The 20,122-nt window shown below is 38.8% G+C and overlaps 1 protein-coding gene across 1 annotated transcript; it reads right to left on the bottom strand.

Annotated features, from left to right (window-relative positions):
- Positions 1-6,403: 6,403 nt before the first annotated feature.
- On the bottom strand, positions 6,404-19,654 carry LOC129261884 (sodium-dependent organic anion transporter-like). The gene is made up of 4 exons (XM_064099367.1): positions 19,465-19,654; positions 10,548-10,741; positions 9,989-10,193; positions 6,404-9,605 (listed from the first exon to the last, which is right to left on the bottom strand). Exons 1-4 carry the CDS (start codon positions 19,636-19,638, stop codon positions 9,102-9,104), a joined length of 1,077 nt encoding a protein of 358 aa, XP_063955437.1. The 5' UTR covers positions 19,639-19,654; the 3' UTR covers positions 6,404-9,101.
- Positions 19,655-20,122: the final 468 nt, after the last annotated feature.

Here is a 20,122-nt window from a genome sequence, read left to right as displayed (position 1 = left end):
ACAAAAAAATTTGTAAAACTTGTCATGGGCTTCAGTTCAATTTGTATTGATTGCACTTGATTTCCAATATTTGGATTATTTTCCTTATTTGTAATTTATTATGGCTAATTTGCATAAAATGCTAATTTTGTGATTTTCCCATATGGTGTTTAGGAAACCTTCCTGTAAGGTATTGCCATATTCCAATTTCAATAGATAATCTACTTGCAATTTTTGAGGGATGTATCACCAGTGTGTTTTCTTGAATATTTATAACATGTTAGATACTTTTATTTGCATAATATGCAAATTACACTACAGACACTAAGCTGAATACAAATGTATTCAACGTCCTTAGTGATAGCAGCATGTAAATTCCAACATTAATGAAATTTATAAGCAGATAATGAGAGAAAAATCACAATACCTACACATTTTTCCATATAAGGATGCTTATTTGCATATTATGCAAATGAGGTAGATTTTTTTTGCACTTTTGACAAAAAACATTGAATACAGTTATTTATCATGAATTTTCGCTCAAATTAAATTGTTTTGGACACTCAATTTGTAATCTTTGGGCTATTTTCCTTATTTTTCTTACTTTTTATGGCTAATTTGCATAATATGCAAATTTCATAAATTTCCACTGCTTGGATTTCTTGGGACTTTTAGTATGTTGTTTAGGGGACCTTCCTTGAAAGCATTGCAGTGGAATATCTCGTGTTGCAATTAGTGGTGGGTCAAACCCTATATTGACTGGACTATAAGGCGTTTTTGAAACTTTGAATAAGGCAAAAGATTTCGGCTTGTAGATTTCTTTCAAGGTTTCGCCTAAGTTTCATATTAAGTTCAGACTTATATTGGCATTTGACTCCGGACAAAGGACATATTTGCAATTTTTATCAGCTTCAAAATTTGTTGGGTGAAACCGCTGTTCGGCTCACAAATTTTCAAAAAAGACATCACCGTTGCAGTTGCGAAAACTTTCTCTTCTCGCCCGTGGGGAACCAAGCTACGCTATACGGTCTACTGAATTTGGTGCCAAGTCGATTGGAAAGAAGTGCCTGGTGTTCGTTCGCCTGATGAAGCAAACAACGGTTGGTGAACGCCGCGTTCTCAGATTTTTACTTGGCAGTTTTCACAATTTCCAGTAGTAGAATAAAAACTGACTAATACTCTTCAAGATTACTGGTTGAATCATTATTCCTTGATTTAATTGCAGCTGTTCACATTTCTTTGACATCTTACTGTCTGTTGCCGGAAAAATGCAAAGACTGAGCTATCAATGATAAGTCTACACAATCCAACATGAGCATGGGGAAAGAAGCATTAAAATTGCAAGATCGAGACCTAACTTTTTTTAGGTGCATCAGCCTCGCCAGAGACCTAAAACATACACAGTCAAATCATATCTCTCTCACTTGGAACATTGGGAAGTGTCAAAACTATACCAAAGAAAGAAGTGGCTCGTGCAACTTCTGATTAGACAGAAACGTCCTGAATTAAACAAAACCGAGTTATCTAGGCACCTGGATAAACCTGGATTTGTAAGGAAACCGTCCAAATGTCAAAGAGATTAAAGGACAAGTCCACCCCAAGAAAAAGTTAATTTGAATAAAAAGAGAAAAATCCAACATGCATAACACTGAAAATTTTTATCAAAATCGGATGTAAAATAATAAAGTTATGACAGTTTAAATTTTCGCTTATTTTTCACAAAACAGTGATATGCACAACTCGGTGACATGCAAATGAGACAGTCGATGATGTCCCTCACTCACTATTTTTTATTTTTATTTTTTTATTGTTTGAAATTATACAATATTTCATTTTTTACAGATTTGGCAGTTAGGACCAACTTGACTGAACCATATAATTCCACAAGTTCAGGGAGGAATTAATCGTTGTTTCACTTGACAATGAGGAGAAAATGAGAAGAAGTAAGTGGATGACGTCATCAGTCTCCTCATTTGCATACCGACCAGGATGTGCATATAACTGTTCTGTGAAATTAAGCGAAACTTTAAAATGTCATAACTTTCTTATTTTATATCCGATTTTGATGAAATTTTCAGTGTTATGCTTGTTTGATTTTTCTCTTTTTATTCAAATTAACTTCAAATTAATTTGTGCACCTTAAAGTTGTACAAATTAGCAGCATTGCTCTCATTAGCACCCTTGTTGTGCTGCTATTGTACCAACCCCTAGGGTTTAATTTTGAACCTTTATTTCTTAATGCGTATCATAAATTAGCATAACCATTATAGTAGTAATCATTAAACAATGGTATGAACCGTCATAGAATTAGAGGTATCAGAGAATTACATAAGTATTAACACATCACGTGCTTTTTCCATTCTATAAAATCATATACATGTATGTGAATTATTAAATATAACTATTGCAATAGCGTATACTGACCAAAGTTGAAGACTATAATACAATTGTTAACTCACCTAACAGAAGTACGTCAGCTCAAACAAGTTTATCTTAGCCAGATTCCTGGATATGTTTTCTTCAGAATTTGGTTAACTCGGAGACTTTACGCTCAATGATCAAACACATAAAATATGTATACACAACATCATCCAAACAAATATTGATAATTTGGTATTAACCTCGTGAGAAGAACATGCACAGTCAACGTTAAGGTGTTTTTTTTTTCATTCTGTAAGGCGTGTTTCATTATGTTTCGTCTCTTTATGGTGAACTTTGATGCTCTTTTTTTAAAATACCCATTGCCATTGCGCCGAAAAGAACTTGGAGATTCGATCATCTTCCACTGTCATTTATTTTGTTTATAAGGCAGTAGTTACTATTGTAGGACTGTTACTAGTATTTTGAAAGTTTTCCCCTTTAGGTCCAGTTAATCATTCTAATTATTCAATTGCAGCTTTAGTTATAAGTTCAGCTTTTACTGCTGATGCTTGACTTTCAACCTCCCTCTCTAGATATTCCTTTCCTATTCATATGTGTTCAATCATTGTATTCTGACATTCAATTCAATTCAATTCAATTTTATTTTCCACATATTGAGTAAAAACATGCAATATCATTACAATCGAATACATACATAAATAATAAACAATACAAATATAAAAAGTTACAATATATTACTTAAAAAAGACATACAAAATCAAAATGTGGAGGGGATTGACAAAGGCCATATTGATCTATCAAGGTCAATCCCCAATGAAAGAAATACATGGAATACATAAATTACATATGGAAAAAAAAGAAAAAGAGATACTAGACCTCAAAACCCCAGACAAAGCAAGAGAAAGTATAATACGAATAAAGGGGAGGGAGAGGCAAATATAAAACTACCTTAAGGAGTAAGCAGGTAAAATGTATATTTCCGTTTGTTCAACATTATTAATACGTAATCATCCCAACACGTTATTCATCTCCATCCACTATCTGTTGTTGGCTATTTTTATGAATTCGACTATTACAGTTTAGTTGGCTCGTCCATTGATTCTCTTTATTTTGATTGGTTGATATTACTTAATTTCAATATGTGCAAATTGTAATGATTTGAGTTCTGATGTGGAAAAGACGCATTTTTATAAACCAATGCACTACCAGACTTCAATTATTTTCCTGTGTCTTCAGTTAGATCCTGTTACCTTATCTGTTTGCTGTTTTTTTTTTATGTTTGTGTTTGATTTTGTATTTCCCCATATTGAATTTCATAAACTCAATTAACCCCGCAATAACTTGTTTATTTTTCAACCCCACATTATTAATCCGTATTTATGCTTTAGTAAGTATTGGATTTTCAGAAGATAAGTAATCGATCATAATTATAATCATAATCATAATTAGTCAAGTATTTAAGCTGTAATATTCAAAATATGAGTGAAATTCATCAAACCTTAAATATTTTTTTTTTCGAAATATGTTTGTACCATCAATCATGATCAATGTATATTTTATTTTAATGAATATACCATTTTCGCGAGATACCTATACGAACGCTGACAAAATGTTCAAAAATACTCCCGAACTCATGATCTGGGTCCCGTAACACAAAGGTTAGTGATTAATCGTTCGCTTGATTTTTACGACTGATTGTACATTGTAACCAATGGAATCAATCGTATAAACATGTTCTACGATCATTGCTAAGCTTTGTGTTACGGGCCTGTTGGCAGAGGGAGGAGGGTTTTAGCACAAATGCTACAAAAAACAACCCAATGTTCCCTAGTGAGAAAGCAGTAAAGACTATTAAGTCAAATTTTAGGGGTGGAAATTCTGATAAATTAAAATCTATGACTGATTTTCTCAAAATGTCTTTCCATATAACAAATTAAAGGAATACATTACGTTGTTTAACTGACCTAGATAAACAAGTCGTCATTTTTTCGCATCCTGGAGTCTGTCGGGTGTGGCGTCAAGACGTCAACAGACAGGGTCCTGGGAACAATTTTGTTTTTTACAGGGGATGCCGATGTACACAAATTTGAGAAGCAAAAAAAGGTTTTACTACAAAATAAAAGTCGTTCTGGTACCAAAAAATTTGACAGCCCCCCCCCCCAAAAAAAAATGGAAAATTGTGTCAATACTAAAAACAAATGAAGGTCATTTTGGTCCTGAGAAATTTGACGAGAAAAAAGTTTTTATATAAAATCTACGTAATTTTTGTTACATTTCTTCATTTTGTCACACCTACCAGAATTCCAGGGGGTGTTGTACATGGTAAATAATACACGCAGCACCCCCTCCGGAATAGCTTGGGGGTGCTTCAGCACCCCACTTCCCAGGGCCATGTCAACAGACATGACAAATGAGTCATACTACGCCAGCAATTCTTTCTGAAATAGGAAGGAGAACTTGTAATTCCTTATCATTTCAATTTTGCACAATTATACAAATTTTAGTCAATGTATACTAAATATGTCTCATTTAGCCAAATTGTTTTAACTTTAGTAACTTTTAGTTTAACTTTTTTTTACTTTTAGTATCTTAAGCATTGTTTCTAGCATTTGATTCAAATACGAAGCTTCACTAGTATAAGAAAAAAATAGAGCATTGGTGTCCACGAATTAGATACATTCATGTACCGAGGTACAATCTTTCCAAGTTATGAAACTATACATACCAAATAATTGAGTCTAATTGATAACTGCAATGGCGTACTTAAAAAACAAACCCGTTCAATATTCTACAAGCGCAAAGGAATTTAATAGTTTATTGACACTCCGCGGTTAATATTTAAATACAGACTATCTATGTACTTTCCCCATACAACATCATCCAAACAAATATTGATAATGTAGAATTTATCTTTTGATGTTTCGTCGGATTATTGTGAACTTTGACGTTGTGTTCTTCATATTCCTTTCATCATGTTCACTGCGTCTATAAGACGGGGGCGGGGATACATGATTCTTATTGTCAATGTTCTATCGCTGACATTCTTTGTGTGCCCTCGGCAAACCAGATGCAAGGATTTCAATAGCTCAAAACACTTATGAATTAAAAGAGAAGTTAACCCTGACGAATAGTTTGCTGTAAAAATACCAGAAAAAAAAAAGATATTATATTGGACGGCTCAGAATGGAATACCTGAAATATTCAAAGAGTTTGGGCACATATTCCACGAGTCATAGATGAGTAGAATATTGGTCCTAACGAAAAAAGAGCAGTTAGAAATTTGATTGAGCAAGTCATATCACCCAGTTTAAGGATCCAAACCAAAATACGGGTTTTTAATGCATCGCTAAAACGCTGGGTAACTTCAAGTACGGTATTGAAACCTCGTGTTTCAGCCAAAACACCGTAATTGAAAATAATGAGGTTGGTGTTGGGATTGACCTTGGAAAATGTGACGTATTTCCGGCAGTTCGTGTTGAGCGCTGGTGTTATGCCGTCTGCCGACCCGAAAATTACGGCTGGTGTTGACGATCTACGTGTTTTTTCCCTATTCACCAACACCCACTGCCAGGGATTGGGAAAATCGTGATTCCAATTTGGTGTTGGTGTTGATTATTTTAAGCTCGCGAGCATGCGGCGAACAGGATGAAACTTCTCCGTAAAGGCCCGGTCTCACTGGCTGGAAGACGCAAAACGTATTCATAAAGGATACATCAGACACGGAAAAGCAGAAATTCTAGGTGGCTTCATCCGTTTTCACCCGCTCCAGAAATGGACAAAATGGGTGAACAATGAAATCACAGTGGACGGAAGCTCGATGGATATAGGGCATATATGATACACGTATGCCAATAGTCCCAGAGTAGACAACGGATACATAGCGTTTTCCAACGAATGGCAAGATTGTTCTTATGTTTTACACAATCTTTGCATCCATAAGTCCAATAGGACCAATCCTTAACATTAAGTTTTACAGTTAATATTAATATCATTAGGAATTGCTCTGTGTAATTTAGATATACTAGACCAAACAAAACAAGATTTAGATTAGATTTATTTCTTTCCGTTCAACAAAATAATATAATCGAAGTAACAGTACAAGTACATGTTCAAAATGATGCATATACAGTTCAATGACATTTCGTAACAAATATTGAAGACGAATTAACTGAGCGGAGGGACTTGCCAAGAGAGAACTTGTATAAAAGCAAGTCCCTAAACTTAGTTTCAATATTAATTCAATGGTATTGCCAGTCTTTGCCCGGGGGATTCAAATCAATCTGGCATGTCTGGGTTTACCGATGTTTTTTACCTGACTGCTAAGAAAGCACGAATGCCTGTGAGCAAGCAACCAGGGGACCAACGGCTTAAGGTCCTCTCCGAGGGACCTGGTAATGAGGATAAATGCCTTACCAAAGGGCACTAGCGCACCATTTGGGAATCGAACCCGGGTCACCGGAATCCGAAACCCCCGCTCTACCGACTGAGCTATCGCGCCTTAATTAACATAACCTATATGCAAGAGACGGACGGAAGCGAGCTTAAAATAAGTAATCTACATAAAAGCAAAATAAAACGAATAAATGACAAAAGAAAGAAAGTAATTTAGATAACAATTACAATGATAATAATAATAATGATAAATTTGAAATGGTAATTATAAAAAAGTAACTATAAACTGCAACTCCATAGCAGCCCTTGGTTTCAAATTAAAGAAATTAAACAAGATTATTCATGAAATTAGTTGCTTTACATTCATTTGAAAAAGCTGAAATAAATACATCTTAATCAAAATGTAATAAAATAATTCAAATGATCCTATTGGTCAATTATGTTTTCATCAAATATCTTAAGAGTTTTACACTTCGTCTGCCGAAATTTCAATAATTGAGAGTCAGGGATCAAATACATTAGACTAATACAGTAATCCAATTAGCTAATGATGCATGCATGAACAATTTCTTTCGTATTAACATCCATATCTAAATATTTTCGAATACGACGAATGTTATAGACCATGTAATATGCCGATTTACAAACAGTAGTGATATGTTTTTTCATATTCAACTCTATATCAAAATGCACACCAAGATTCCTAGCACTAACAGATGGTTGTATCAGAGTCTCAAACTGAAACACAATTTAAGTTAAGGTTGATTGTTTGCTTAGCTGTGCCAACTATCATCATTTCAGTTTCACTATCATTTAGCATGAGCCTATTCTTTAGGATCCATCCACGTACATAGTCAATACATGTTTCTAGAAGTGATACAGCTTGCTCTTGAGCATGCTCAGTGAGACTGAATGATACATAAAACTGTGTGTCATGAGCATAGCAGTGATATGATATCTCGGGAAAGCACGTTTGAACATTTGAAATGAGATCGGCATTGTAAATAACATGGGGCCTATCTTGATCCTTGTGGGACGCCAAAGGGCACCGGGAAATCATCAGAGTAAACATAATCTATTTTCATCTTTTGATATCTATTCGCCAAGTATGACTCTATCCATATTATGGACAAGACCATTAATACCGAAACGGGGCTTTAACGTTTCTATATAGCAAGCGAGAATGGCCTATGGTGTCAAATGCACTCCTTAGATCCATTAATAGTAAAAGGGCGACTTTCTGAGAATCCATAGCCATTAATATATCACTTTTTATTCTTAGCAGTGCAGTTTCAGTGCTGTAGAATTGTCTATATGCAGACATGGCAAAAGAGAGTTGCGTCTAAGATGATCCGTAATCTGTTTGGTAGCTTCATCCTCGACCAACTTTGATATGTATTTCAGATTGCTTACAGGTCGTAAGTTCTAAAAGTCCGCAATCAAGACCAGGGTTTTTTAAATGATGGCGTGATAAGAGCAGTTTTCCATTGTATTAGAAAGTGACCTTGAGAGATTAATAAATGATGTGAACACAGGAATGAGTATATCGACACATTGAAGGAGGAGTTTTGTGGGTTTGGGGTCTAATTAGCATGGCTTTTTACTGAAGTTGGCAACGAGCTTTTCAACTTCCTACTCAGATAGAGATTTAAACTCGCTTAAAATATAAGTGTCAGAAAGAGGATAATTCCTGTGTTTACAAATTGCATCTAGACGTGTTTCAATATTCTTATGAATTTTCAAGACTTTGTTAAAAATTGATTACCTAGGTCATTGACGAATTCATGTTTATCAATAGTACATGGTATCGACGGTTGCTTAATTGACATGTTCAACATGGACTTGACAACACTGAAAAGCTTCTCTTGATTATCCTTGTTTTTCAGGATGAGATCTCTGTGGTATTGTGTACGAGTTTTGTTCAGAAGTTGCAGCGTCGCATTTCGAACTGACTTATAGTTGTCCCGATCATTAGCAGCCCTATTCGTTTTCCAACGCTTTTCTCCTTTTCCTTTTTTTCTATCCTCACACTTTTTTCTGCAGTACTACAAATCTATGCAAATCCAAATCAGCACAACCCCTCAAGAAATAATACCAAAGTTCAAATGCGGGAGGATCAATGTATAGTACAAATTTGATAATACTTAAATTCATTTGTGCATTCATACATTTACAAAATACATTTAAAAACTCAATGCAAATAAAATTTTCAGAATCAAGTAAATAAAAACATTAAGGCCTACTTTAGAACTTAGAAGATGATAAAACCCCGAAAGAGATCTACTCTCCTTTGACACATTTTATAGGCTACAGTTTATAAAAACTCCAACATCTTCAGCAGATTTTTCCTAATTCTCGGCAGTTATTTGCTTCATGGCCACTACCCGCACCCCATCTTCTTGATCTGTGGCCATGCCTTCGTTATCCAAACCAATCTTGTCATTCTTATTTTCGTCATAACCTTCATCAGTAGCCAAATTGCGTTTCTTTCTAAGATAGGCCGCTCCTTTCATCAAGATAATGACGACGAACGAATCTACATAGAGGAAGACTGCATAGAGACCCGGATAGAACAACATGTCCAAGAAGAGTGGCGAATCGGTAAAGCTCACCACGATTAATGTTGTGGCCAGAGATACGTTCTGCGATCCCGTTTCGAAGGAGATAGCCCTGCACTTGAAATGGGATTGGCGGAATAGGATAGCCAAGCTGTAGCCGAATCCGTAGCCAAGGAAGGGGAGTAACATAGCACAGATCCACAGCTGCCATCCAGCGTTCAGCCAGGTCGGGTTTAGCATGAAGAACAGGACCCATACCATGATTATCAAGATGAAAGCGAGAACTACGCCGAACTTAAAAAAAAAATTGTTAAGAAAAACAGTTAACAAGATTAATAAGAAAAAAAGTGTCAACTGCCATTTTTAAATCCTCCTTACTGTTATAAGAAACATCATATTCTGCGAACATCGCCGTGGCTTTTTTTTTTAATTAATACCTAGAAAGGGACATTAGAAAGGGACATTATAAGCAAATTTTTGTAACCATGATACGTACATGTCTCGCTAAACAAACAATACGAGCGCGAAGCGCGAGTTGAATTTTTTTATACCTTGACCTTTTTTTAGAGGGGTCAAGCTCCCCCTCCCCATCTGTATGCAGTGAATGAAACTAATATAATACGCAAATTAATATGTAAATAAAATAGAATTAGAAGATAAAGAGATATGATACTAACTCTGGTGATATATTTGGTCCATTCCTTCTTCCACCAGCGGAGAAACACCCCGAAAGCAACGGGAATGAGAATGCTAACAAGAGTGGTGACGATGTTGACGTAAGGAATTACCGCCTTGTCGTCCGTCCATACACGACTATAGATGAATAGATTCAGGGGCATCATCCCGATAGCAACCGCTGTAGATACAGTTGTCATGCATACACTGTTTTATTTGGTTTAAAAAAAAAATATTTCATTTCTTTTTTTTAAAGTAACATTGGTTGATTGGTTTAAGAGGGGTGTAGTTCCCCGAGGATAAAGCAAGAAGGAAATACTATATGATGTTGAAGAGCTTTCTAAAACCGAAACGAGGTATTTAAATTAATTCTTTAAAGGTGAAGGATATCCAAACATAGCATGTAGTGTCAGATTGTAAAATACAACATTACATCCATCTACTAGTGTCTGAGCCCCCCCCCCCCCCACCTCACACTGAGAGCTTCCTTAGAGCGCATTCCTTCATAATACTAACTATTGACAGTATACATGGTATACTTCTGACACTATGGTTTCGTACCTTAGGCAGACATCGCCGCCAGTCCAGAAAGTAAATAGGTTGGAGAGAGTTCCCCCGGGGCAGCAGGCAAGGATGAGGACGGACAGGGCTCCTGCACTCTCGAGCTTGAAAGTAAGACTGAGACAGAAAGCGATGAGGGGCATCAGGACGAACTGACATAGCATCCCGATAAAGAAACCAGCTGGATGGCGAAACTGTGATAAAAATATAAAAAGGCAAATCATGTCTGTGTTCAATGTTTTTAAGTATAAATTGGACCCGAGTCGTATTATTCATAGCCTCTTGTCGAGGCCCTGGCGGCTGCTTCCCGAGCGAAGCGAGGGATAACTAATCGCGAAGTGAATTAGGCCTGGCTCGCTGCACTCGCCAGGGCCTCGTGACATCTGAGCTGAATTATATATTCATGAGGAACGTCTTTCTAATGAATATATATGAACTCATGAATATTTAACGTCACCTAGTAAATTGACCAATGAAATGTCAAAGTTCTTTCGTCCAGTGTTCTGAATACTCTATTATTTTTCAGGGGATTCATTTAATTGCGGGACACTAAATGGGATATAAGTAGTGGTACTACTACTTGTAGTACTAGCCGTAACAGACACCACCGCCCCGAAACTTCCCGGGAGATCGGCCTGTATCGGCCGCACAGAAACGCTGTTAGCGTAACATTGCGCTAACAACCTGTAATCTCGCCGCGATGGCTCATGTCAAAGTAATGCATTATTTAAATCTGGGATCAACGCTGTATATCATAATCTGTATATCATTATTCATTAACAAATCAGCTACTAACAACATGGGTAGAATAATCGCACAGAAGGCACAGAAAGCACTGTTAAAGCCCCTTTCACAATTGACGTACGACCTGTTTACGACCGCCTGCAACAGTTTTTTCTTGTTGTTGCACGATCGATCTCTTGGTGTCTTGCGAGCACTCGCAGTGGTTATAGACGAACGCACGAATTTGAGGTGGTCGGAGGTGGTCGTGACTGGTCGCATCTGAATTTGAACATGTTCAAAATCCAAACGCGATCAAATACGATTGATTTACTCGCATCAGGTCGTACCATCGGTCGGGCGATCATCGTGTGAGTGTTGTTCAACGTTGTACGACTTGGCGCGAGAGGTGACATAACTACGTATAGTCGCATTTAGTCGACTGGAGGTCGTACAACACTTGCACATGCGCTAGATACCTACAGAGACCAGTCTTGCGACTGGTTGCGATAATATAAGACTGTTGCAAGACCGATCAAAATTACGGCTTACAACATTCCACTACCGTCGCATTCGCATGTATGCGACCGTACAGCCCCTTTCACAATTGACATGCGACCAGTTTACGACCACCTGCAACAGTTTTTTCCTGCTGTTGCACGATCGATCTCTTGGTGACTTGCGAGCACTCGCAGTCGTTGTAGACGGTCGCACGAACTCGAGGTGGTCGTGACTGGTCACATCTGAACTTTGAACATGTTCAAAATCCGAATGCGATCAAATACGACCGATTCACTCGCATCAGCTCGTATCCGGGGTCGTACCATCGGTCGGGCGATCATCATGGGAGTGTTGTTCAACGTTGCACGACTTGGTGCGAGAGGTGGCACAACTAAGTAGTCGCATTTACTCGACTGGAGGTCGTACAACACTTGCACATGTGCTAGCGACCTACATGTACAGAGACCTGTCTTGCGACTGGGTGCAATAATATGATGGGCCATAAGACTGTTGCAAGACCGATCGCAACGGCTTACAACATTGCACTACCGTTGTGTGCGACCGTTCCCCTCGCAATCCCTCGTGCAACACTCGCATGTGATCGCACGAGCACAATAGGATCATAAGCGACTTACTCGTGCAACGGGTTTCACTGGTTGTTTTTGTTGTACGACAGCTGTTGCAACTGTGAAAGCCTCTGTGCGATATTATGAGATGACTGGCGATTGATGCCTGTTGCAGCCTGTCGCACGACCAAAAGGTCGCAAATGGTCGTACGTCAATTGTGAAAGGGGCTTAAAGCGCCGTTAAGCCCCTTTCACAATTGACGTACGACCATTTGCGACCTTTTGGTCGTGCGACAGGCTGCAACAGGCATCAATCGCTAGTCATCTCATAAGATCGCACAGAGGCTTTCACAGTTGCAACAGCTGTCGTACAACAAAAACAACCAGTAAACCCCGTTGCACGAGTAAGTCGCATATACTCTTATTGTGCTCGTGCGATCACATGCGAGTGTTGCACGAGGGATTGCGAGTGGATCGGTCGCATACATGCGAATGAAACGGTAGTGCAATGTTGTAAGCCGTTGCGATTGGTCTTGCAACAGTCTTATGGCCCATTTTATTATCGCAACCAGTCGCAAGACAGGTCTCTGTACATGAAGGTCGCTTGCACATGTGCAAGTGTTGCACGACCTCCAGTCAAGTAAATGCGACTACTTAGTTGTGCCACCTCTCGCACCAAGTCGTACAACGTTGAACAACACTCGCACGATGATCGCCCGACCGATGGTACGACCCCGGGTACGGCCTGATGCGAGTGAATCGATCGTATTTGATCGCGTTCGGATTTTGAACATGTTCAAAGTTCAGATGTGACCAGTCACGACCACCTCGAGTTCGTGCGACCGTCTACAACGACTGCGAGTGCTCGCAAGACACCAAGAGATCGATCGTGCAACAACAAGAAAAAACTGTTGCAGGCGGTCGTAAACTGGTCGGACGCCAATTGTGAAAGGGGCTGAACGGTCGCATACATGCGAATGCAACGGTAGTGGAATGTAGTAAGCCGTAATTTCGATCGGTCTTGCAACAGTCTCATATTATCGCACCTAGTCGCAAGACTGGTCTCTGTGGGTCTCCAGCACATGTGCAAGTGTTGTACGACCTCCAGTCGACTAAATGCGACTATACTTAGTTGTGCCACCTGTCGCACCAAGTCGTACAACGTTGAACAACACTCACACGATGATCGCCCGACCGATGGTACGACCTGTTGCGAGTGAATCAATCGTATTTGATCGCGTTTGGATTTTGAACATGTTCAAAGTTCAGATGCGACCAGTCACGATCACCTCCGACCACCTCGAGTTTGTGCGATCGTCTACAACGACTGCGAGTGCTCGCAAGACACCAAGAGATCGATCGTGCAACAACAAGAAAAAACTGTTGCAGGTGGTCGTAAACAGGTCGTACGTCAATTGTGAAAGGGGCTTTAGGCGCGAGTGTTGTTAGGGGATTTGAGTTAGGCAAAATCTATTATTTGTGCGTAAAGATCTAGATTTAACTTAAGATTTAGTTATGATTATTTTTAAGTTTAAAATCGTGTCTAGGAAAGGGTAAAGGAATGTCATTTATTCTTATATAGGCCTATAAAAAATTCTTTATTATTACCTTTTAAACATGAAATGACAGCAAGTAGTAAAAATATATTTACTAATTCAATTTAAAAAATATCGAATAAGCTTTAAAACGATCAAAAAAATTAGCCTATCATGATATTACGATGGAGATTCCGTACCGAAAGAAAATGCAATCCCACTTTTCATCATTTTCTTTTGTTTGCAAATGCTCTTCACAGACTTCGCTCATCATGCTCATGAAAGAGTATTTGCCAATGATGATTATCATGTGATAAATTTCATCAGCTATTGTTCTTCTTTCTATAAATGTAGGGTCTATTGTTAAAAATGTCTTCAAACACTTAAAAAAAATGATATATCTTGGAAGAAGAAAAAATTTTGATGAAAAGGATCATATCTTGGCACTAATCAACATCCCCGCTATATACCAATTCTTAAAGGGGTACTCCAGGCTGAATAAAATAATACGGTTTGAACAGTAAAGTGAGACAAACAAAACACTGACAAATTGATAAAAATAGAAAATGAATACAAAAAATTATGGTATCTTAAAATTTTGCATTAGGTCCTATTTCGGTGAAATTTATATTCATGTCTTCATGAATACGCAATGAGGGTCTGTTGTATCAAACAAAATTAGGTTTATTTAAATTTTGTCCACCCAGAATATTGCTTCAAAGATCATCATTTTGTTACTCGGGTGACATACACACATTTGAGACAATTACGAGTTCATTTCAATAAAATCAGAAAACGGGGAAAGAGCTAGAGGCAGCGGCGTACCCAAGATTTTCCAAAGGGGGGGGGGCAAATTTTTTGGAGGATATTTCGTCCGCGAAAAAATTTGACAAGCAAAAAAAGGAAAAAAGGTCTTCAAGTTCAAAAGAGGGGGCACACGTCTGCATTTTTACATTACAAATTATTAATTTTGCTTCTCAAAAGGGGGGGGGGGGCAAGTCCCCTGGATCATTTGTGACTCATCAGGGGGGGGGGGCAGGGGTACGTCCCCTGCATCAGTTGTGACTCGTCAGGGGGGCAGTCTGCCCCCCCCCTCCCCTTAGGTACGCAAGTGGCTAGAGAATATGGCATCATCGTTCCATTTATTGCATATTCATGGCCACATGCTGCTCAGTAATATCATTTGCAAAATACAGTGTTAAATTTTTAATATTCAAGAATTTTGTTATTTTTTATCAGATTTTGATGAAATTTTCAGCAATTTGCTCAGTAAATTTTACTCATATATTGTTGTGTGGACCCGGAATACCACTTTAATTCGGTCGGGGTCTATTTTAAATTACTTGGTATAAGAAAGGGAGACAAGTTTTAAAGGGAGAAATTATTCACTAACATCATCACTATTGGTACCCTTGGCACTGTTAGCGATTTGTATTAACATTAGCGCCACTGTAAGCTTCTGCTGGGCCTTTTATTGTTAGATTATTAGGAATTCGGCTAAGCTTCTAGCCTGTGAGTTTATCGATACCGATAGGCCTCATGTTAGTGCTCTGTTAGTGAAAACAACGCGTCTAGGCGGTGGTCGCCCGTGAAGGATGTGACTGGCCCTACTGTTAGCGTTCTGTTACGCCATGGACCTATGAAAGCTGGACATTCATCGGTTAGTTAATGAATTCACTAACATCTTACTGTCATTGTCATGTGAATAACATTCTCTTCATATTTATCTCATGTGATACCATCATGGTCGCCGTCAATTAAACCATGAGTTACAGAAGCTTTCGGTGATTAGACATTTAACATTATACAAATTGTATGCGCAGAAGGTAATGAATTACCTGAATTCTCGGAAATTAATGTGCAGTTCTGGTTTACAAATGGTTATCTTAGTTCCATGGTTTTTATTTGGAAAAATGTATGAATATTTCAAGATAGAGGCTAAAATGAAATTGATTGATTGTAATTTATAATCAAATTTTAAAGATTTCCTCATAATATTCCACAGAAACATGGTGGGTTTCTTGTAGGGGTCGTCCCCCTCTCGTTGTTAGAAAAGTCATTATGAGTGTGCAGAAGCGTGCAAATCGATAATAATAAATTTGATATCACAAAAATCGTCTGCTTCTCAATTTGCTGTTCCAAATCTGAAACATCTTAGTTGAAAGGTATAATCTGCTACAAGACATCAGCCAACAAACGGCAAAAAGAGCAAAACATTCCTTTGTGAAGATCAGATTCGCCTTGGTAGTCGCTATTGTCAAAGCACCTGTATGTTATCATTAATATGCACATAATCAGGAGACGGCGACTATGATTGCATCAAAAGAATGATCGCGTTGATCGTCCATTTCTTATAGGTCCATGGTTACGCTAACAACTGCCACCTTTCGCAATCCTCACGGACGCTAATATTAGGGTTCCCTAACACAAAAGTTGACACTTAATCATACACTTGATTTTTAAGATTGATTGTACATTATAGTCAATAGAATCAAACGTAGAAAACTGCTCTACAATCAATGCTAAGATTTGTATTACAGGGGGGTTACAGGCCCTACAGATCTGCTTTTCGCGTGCAAAATTCTTTCCCGCGACACCCGCACCATACATGCATGTATTACGACTGATGGCTGGATATATTCGAAATGCAGGACCTAAAATAGAATATGACATAGATATTAAAGAAAATGGTTTTTCAAACAAATCGAGTACATATTGAGTGAGGAAAAACTTACTGAATTAAGGCTTAGATATAGATCATTACAGTCCATCGAATCGATATTGCATTTAATGTGGATTATTGTTCGATGACTGGCAATTGAATCCATGGGTCAGATCACCTCTCCAGCCGAAACCATTTCGCATGCGTTGATATGTACACAGCGTATGCAATACGTTTGAACATGCGGGTTTCTTTTGTTTCTTTTGTTTACTCCTTCTACACAAACGATACGCCTCTAGCACACAATGTAATGGGCATTATGTTTTACTTTTCCCAGAAATGGGGGATTAGATTCAAATTCCGGGGGGACCACCCTAAACAAGGGAAGCAAGTCTTTTCCAGATTATGAAAATGCATCTTTTAACAAGTATTTGGCTTGTGAAACCCTACAAGTATTGGAAATATATCCCTTTTTTCAGTATTTTAATCATCGTTTTTGACACCTTTATAACGTTACATAGGCCTATACGTAACGTATTTACCCACTCTTTCCCTTTTTACGCGTGGTTGCGCCTGGTATCCACTCTTCAATGGAAGTGGGCCCCCCGGGCGGCCTCTCGAGCTCTGGGAGGAACCAAATGTGGATTTGGAAAGTCGTCCTAAATCGGATATATCGCTGTTACCATAGTAGCAACCAGAATTTTGCACACAAAACGCAAATTGAATGTTTCCGTTCCAGATGCGAAACGAAAAAAAATCTCATGTCACACAATTTGCATTGCAGGACATGACGACGGGCCCAAAAGTCACTTCCAAAATCAACTAACGTCGTAAATAAGCGTTCGCGTTCTTCCAACAAAAGGTCGGGAACAACGCTTCTGTGCGGCCGCCACTGGTCCACAAGGGGAACTACCGAACAACTCGACTCCAGCATTCCCTCACCGCGGAGATAATCGACGAAAATTGGAATCGCATGCAAGATTACACTTTTTATGTGTTTTATAGCGCCATGCTTTTTTCCATATCCTGTGGGTAGATCTATAAACACATCTCGTGTTTTTCAGTGCAGATTTACTGGAATAAACGTGCATATCCTTAAATCGGTCGATATTCATCATTTTAGAGGCATATGCAATGCTCTTTTATATTTCATCGTCCCTCTTCGTCAGGAATCCACGGGTCGCCATTCAAGATGAGCTCATGAATATTCAATATGACGTCATAGCAGCCCGCGATCTCATTGGATGATTTTCACCGACCAATTTTTGGTCGGAATATTGGTAAAAACAATGAAAAGCAGAAGAAAGTCGGTGAAATTCGGCTCGGATGTCAAAAGGCTGGCTGGCTTCGCTAATTAGGGTATCCCTCGCTTCGCTCCGAGAGCAGCCGCCAGAGCCTCGACAAGAGGCTATTAGGCCTGAGCGCGCGACTGATGCTACCGACCACCGGGCGATTGTCTACTTCAGACTGGAAGATTGCCGGATTAAACCAAAGACTTTGACAAAAATGCCAGCTTTTCAGAAGTCAATTTCCCAACTTTGTTTATATGATATTATCAATCGAGTGGGACTATGGAAATAGAATACCATGCGGAACTTCTATCAATATTCTTGCTTGATTTTATCGACCTGTTACATTATGGATAGGTCTATCGTTGCATAATTACGAGTGCGGCCATTTTGTTTGTTTGTGACTCTCTTTTACTCCGCTGCAGATTGGATACTGTATAACAAAGCTTGGTCACGTGCTCAGGACCTTCGCAAAGCGTGCGCATTGTGAGCCTCTTATCAAGGCCCTGTCGGCTGCTTTCCGAGCGAACATGGCTAAGCAAGGGATATAGCGAAGCAGAGCGGCGCGAGACAGGGCCTCTTGACATCTGGGCCGAATTTCACCGACTTTATTTTGTTTTTTATTGTTTTTACCAATATTCCGACCAAGAACTGGTCGGTGAAAATCATCCAATGAGAGCGCGGGCCGTTATGACGTCATATTGAATATTAATGAGCTCATCTTGAATGGCGACCCGTGGATTCTTGGCGAAGAGTAACGACGATATATCAAAGAGCATTGAATATGCCTCTAAAATGCTGAATATTGACCAATTTAAGGATTTGCAAATCGATGAAATTAAATCTGCACTGAAAGGACGAGATGTTTTTGTAAATCTATACCCACAGGATATGGAAAAATGTAATATTTCAAGCGATTCCACTATGAGTCGATTATCGATCTCCGCTGTGCAGTGAGGAAATGCTGGAGTGAAGTTGCTTCCCCTTGACTCGAGTCTGACCAGCGGCTGACCGGTATCTCCCGGTAAGTTTCGGGGCGGTGATGGGTCTGTTACGGCCAGTACTTGTAGTAGCAGTAGTACCACTACTTGTAGCATTTTGCTGGTTATATCCCATTTAGTGTCCCGCAATTAAATGAATCCCCTGCAGAATAGTGGACTACTATAGTATTCCGAACCCTGGACGAATCAGCCTTGACATTTCATTGGTTTACTAGGTGACCGGTAATATCATGACTCATGTGTATTCATTAGGAAGACGTTCCTCATGAATATATAATTCAGCTCAGATGTCAAGAGGCCCTGGCTCCCGCCAGGCCTAATTCGCTTCGCAAATTAGGAAATCCCTCGCTTCGCTCGGGAGGCAGCCGCCAGGGCCTCGACAAGAGGCTTGCGCATTGTAGGCCTAATAAATCTATAGTCTCATTACCGAAGCTGTAGGAATGTCTCGCACAAGCGATTTATGGAACATTCACGTTATTTCTGTTTTTGTTCGCGTGTTCCTCGTGATGTCGACTGGCTATACTCCTGAATGGTACACATGGCATTCGTAAACGCTTCATGGGAAGATTATACATGTATCAGGACCCGATTGGAAATTTGTAATCCCCATAAAAACCGCACTTTCAAAGCCATTGAGACATACCGTTTCTTTTAAATCATCGAGCTCTATGGTGCAGCCCATAGAGATCATGAGGAAGACGAGGACAAGAATGTTGGAGACTTGGGTGAGCAATGTGACGACTTCGTTGCCGTCATCGACGGTACCATTGCTCGTCGTGTTCATCGTCGACATCAAAATTTCGGTTGTCATCTCCATTGTGTATCTGTACGAAGTAATCTGTACGAAGAAAAAATGATTAATGGACTGAGCGATTTTCAATTATTGAAGATACAAACAATATAAAAATAAAAGTGATTGGCTAACATTGATTCGAGTTTAAAAAAATCTGAGCTAGAAGGTCACACTTGTCACCTGTGTCTGTGATATGTTACAAAATGAAGCCCAGAAATAATCGCGTCCGAAAATCATTATTTAGTGCTTCAAAAAGTGAAATATAAAGTGACTGGAAACACCATCTTAATTTCATCCCATACACTTGTGTGTTGTATTTAAGTGTCTGTAAGCCGCCTAATTACAAAATCGGGGTTTGCCTTGAATTTTTATCTTTTCATTCTCAATAATGGTTGTTTTCAGGGTTTTTTTTAATTCTAATACATGTACTTGTACACATGTTTAATCTTGGTTTGAGAATTTTTTTAATCGACTGCTCACAAAGTTAAATAATACATTTAAGGGTTCA

Source organism: Lytechinus pictus, chromosome 5, assembly GCF_037042905.1.
Source record: "Lytechinus pictus isolate F3 Inbred chromosome 5, Lp3.0, whole genome shotgun sequence".
Taxonomy (NCBI): domain Eukaryota; kingdom Metazoa; phylum Echinodermata; class Echinoidea; order Temnopleuroida; family Toxopneustidae; genus Lytechinus; species Lytechinus pictus.
This window is presented reverse-complemented; position numbering and strand designations above follow the sequence as displayed.

Bases quoted from the DNA above. Each gene is read 5' to 3' on its own strand.
- LOC129261884 (XM_064099367.1), bottom strand. From the start codon at position 19,638: ATGGAGATGACAACCGAAATTTTGATGTCGACGATGAACACGACGAGC. The intron at 10,194-10,547 runs GTACGAAACCAT...CAAATAAAACAG, and splicing joins GGCGGCGATGTCTGCCTAAG to TGTATGCATGACAACTGTAT. The intron at 9,606-9,988 runs GTTAGTATCATA...TTTTTTTTTAAG, and splicing joins GGACCAAATATATCACCAGA to TTCGGCGTAGTTCTCGCTTT.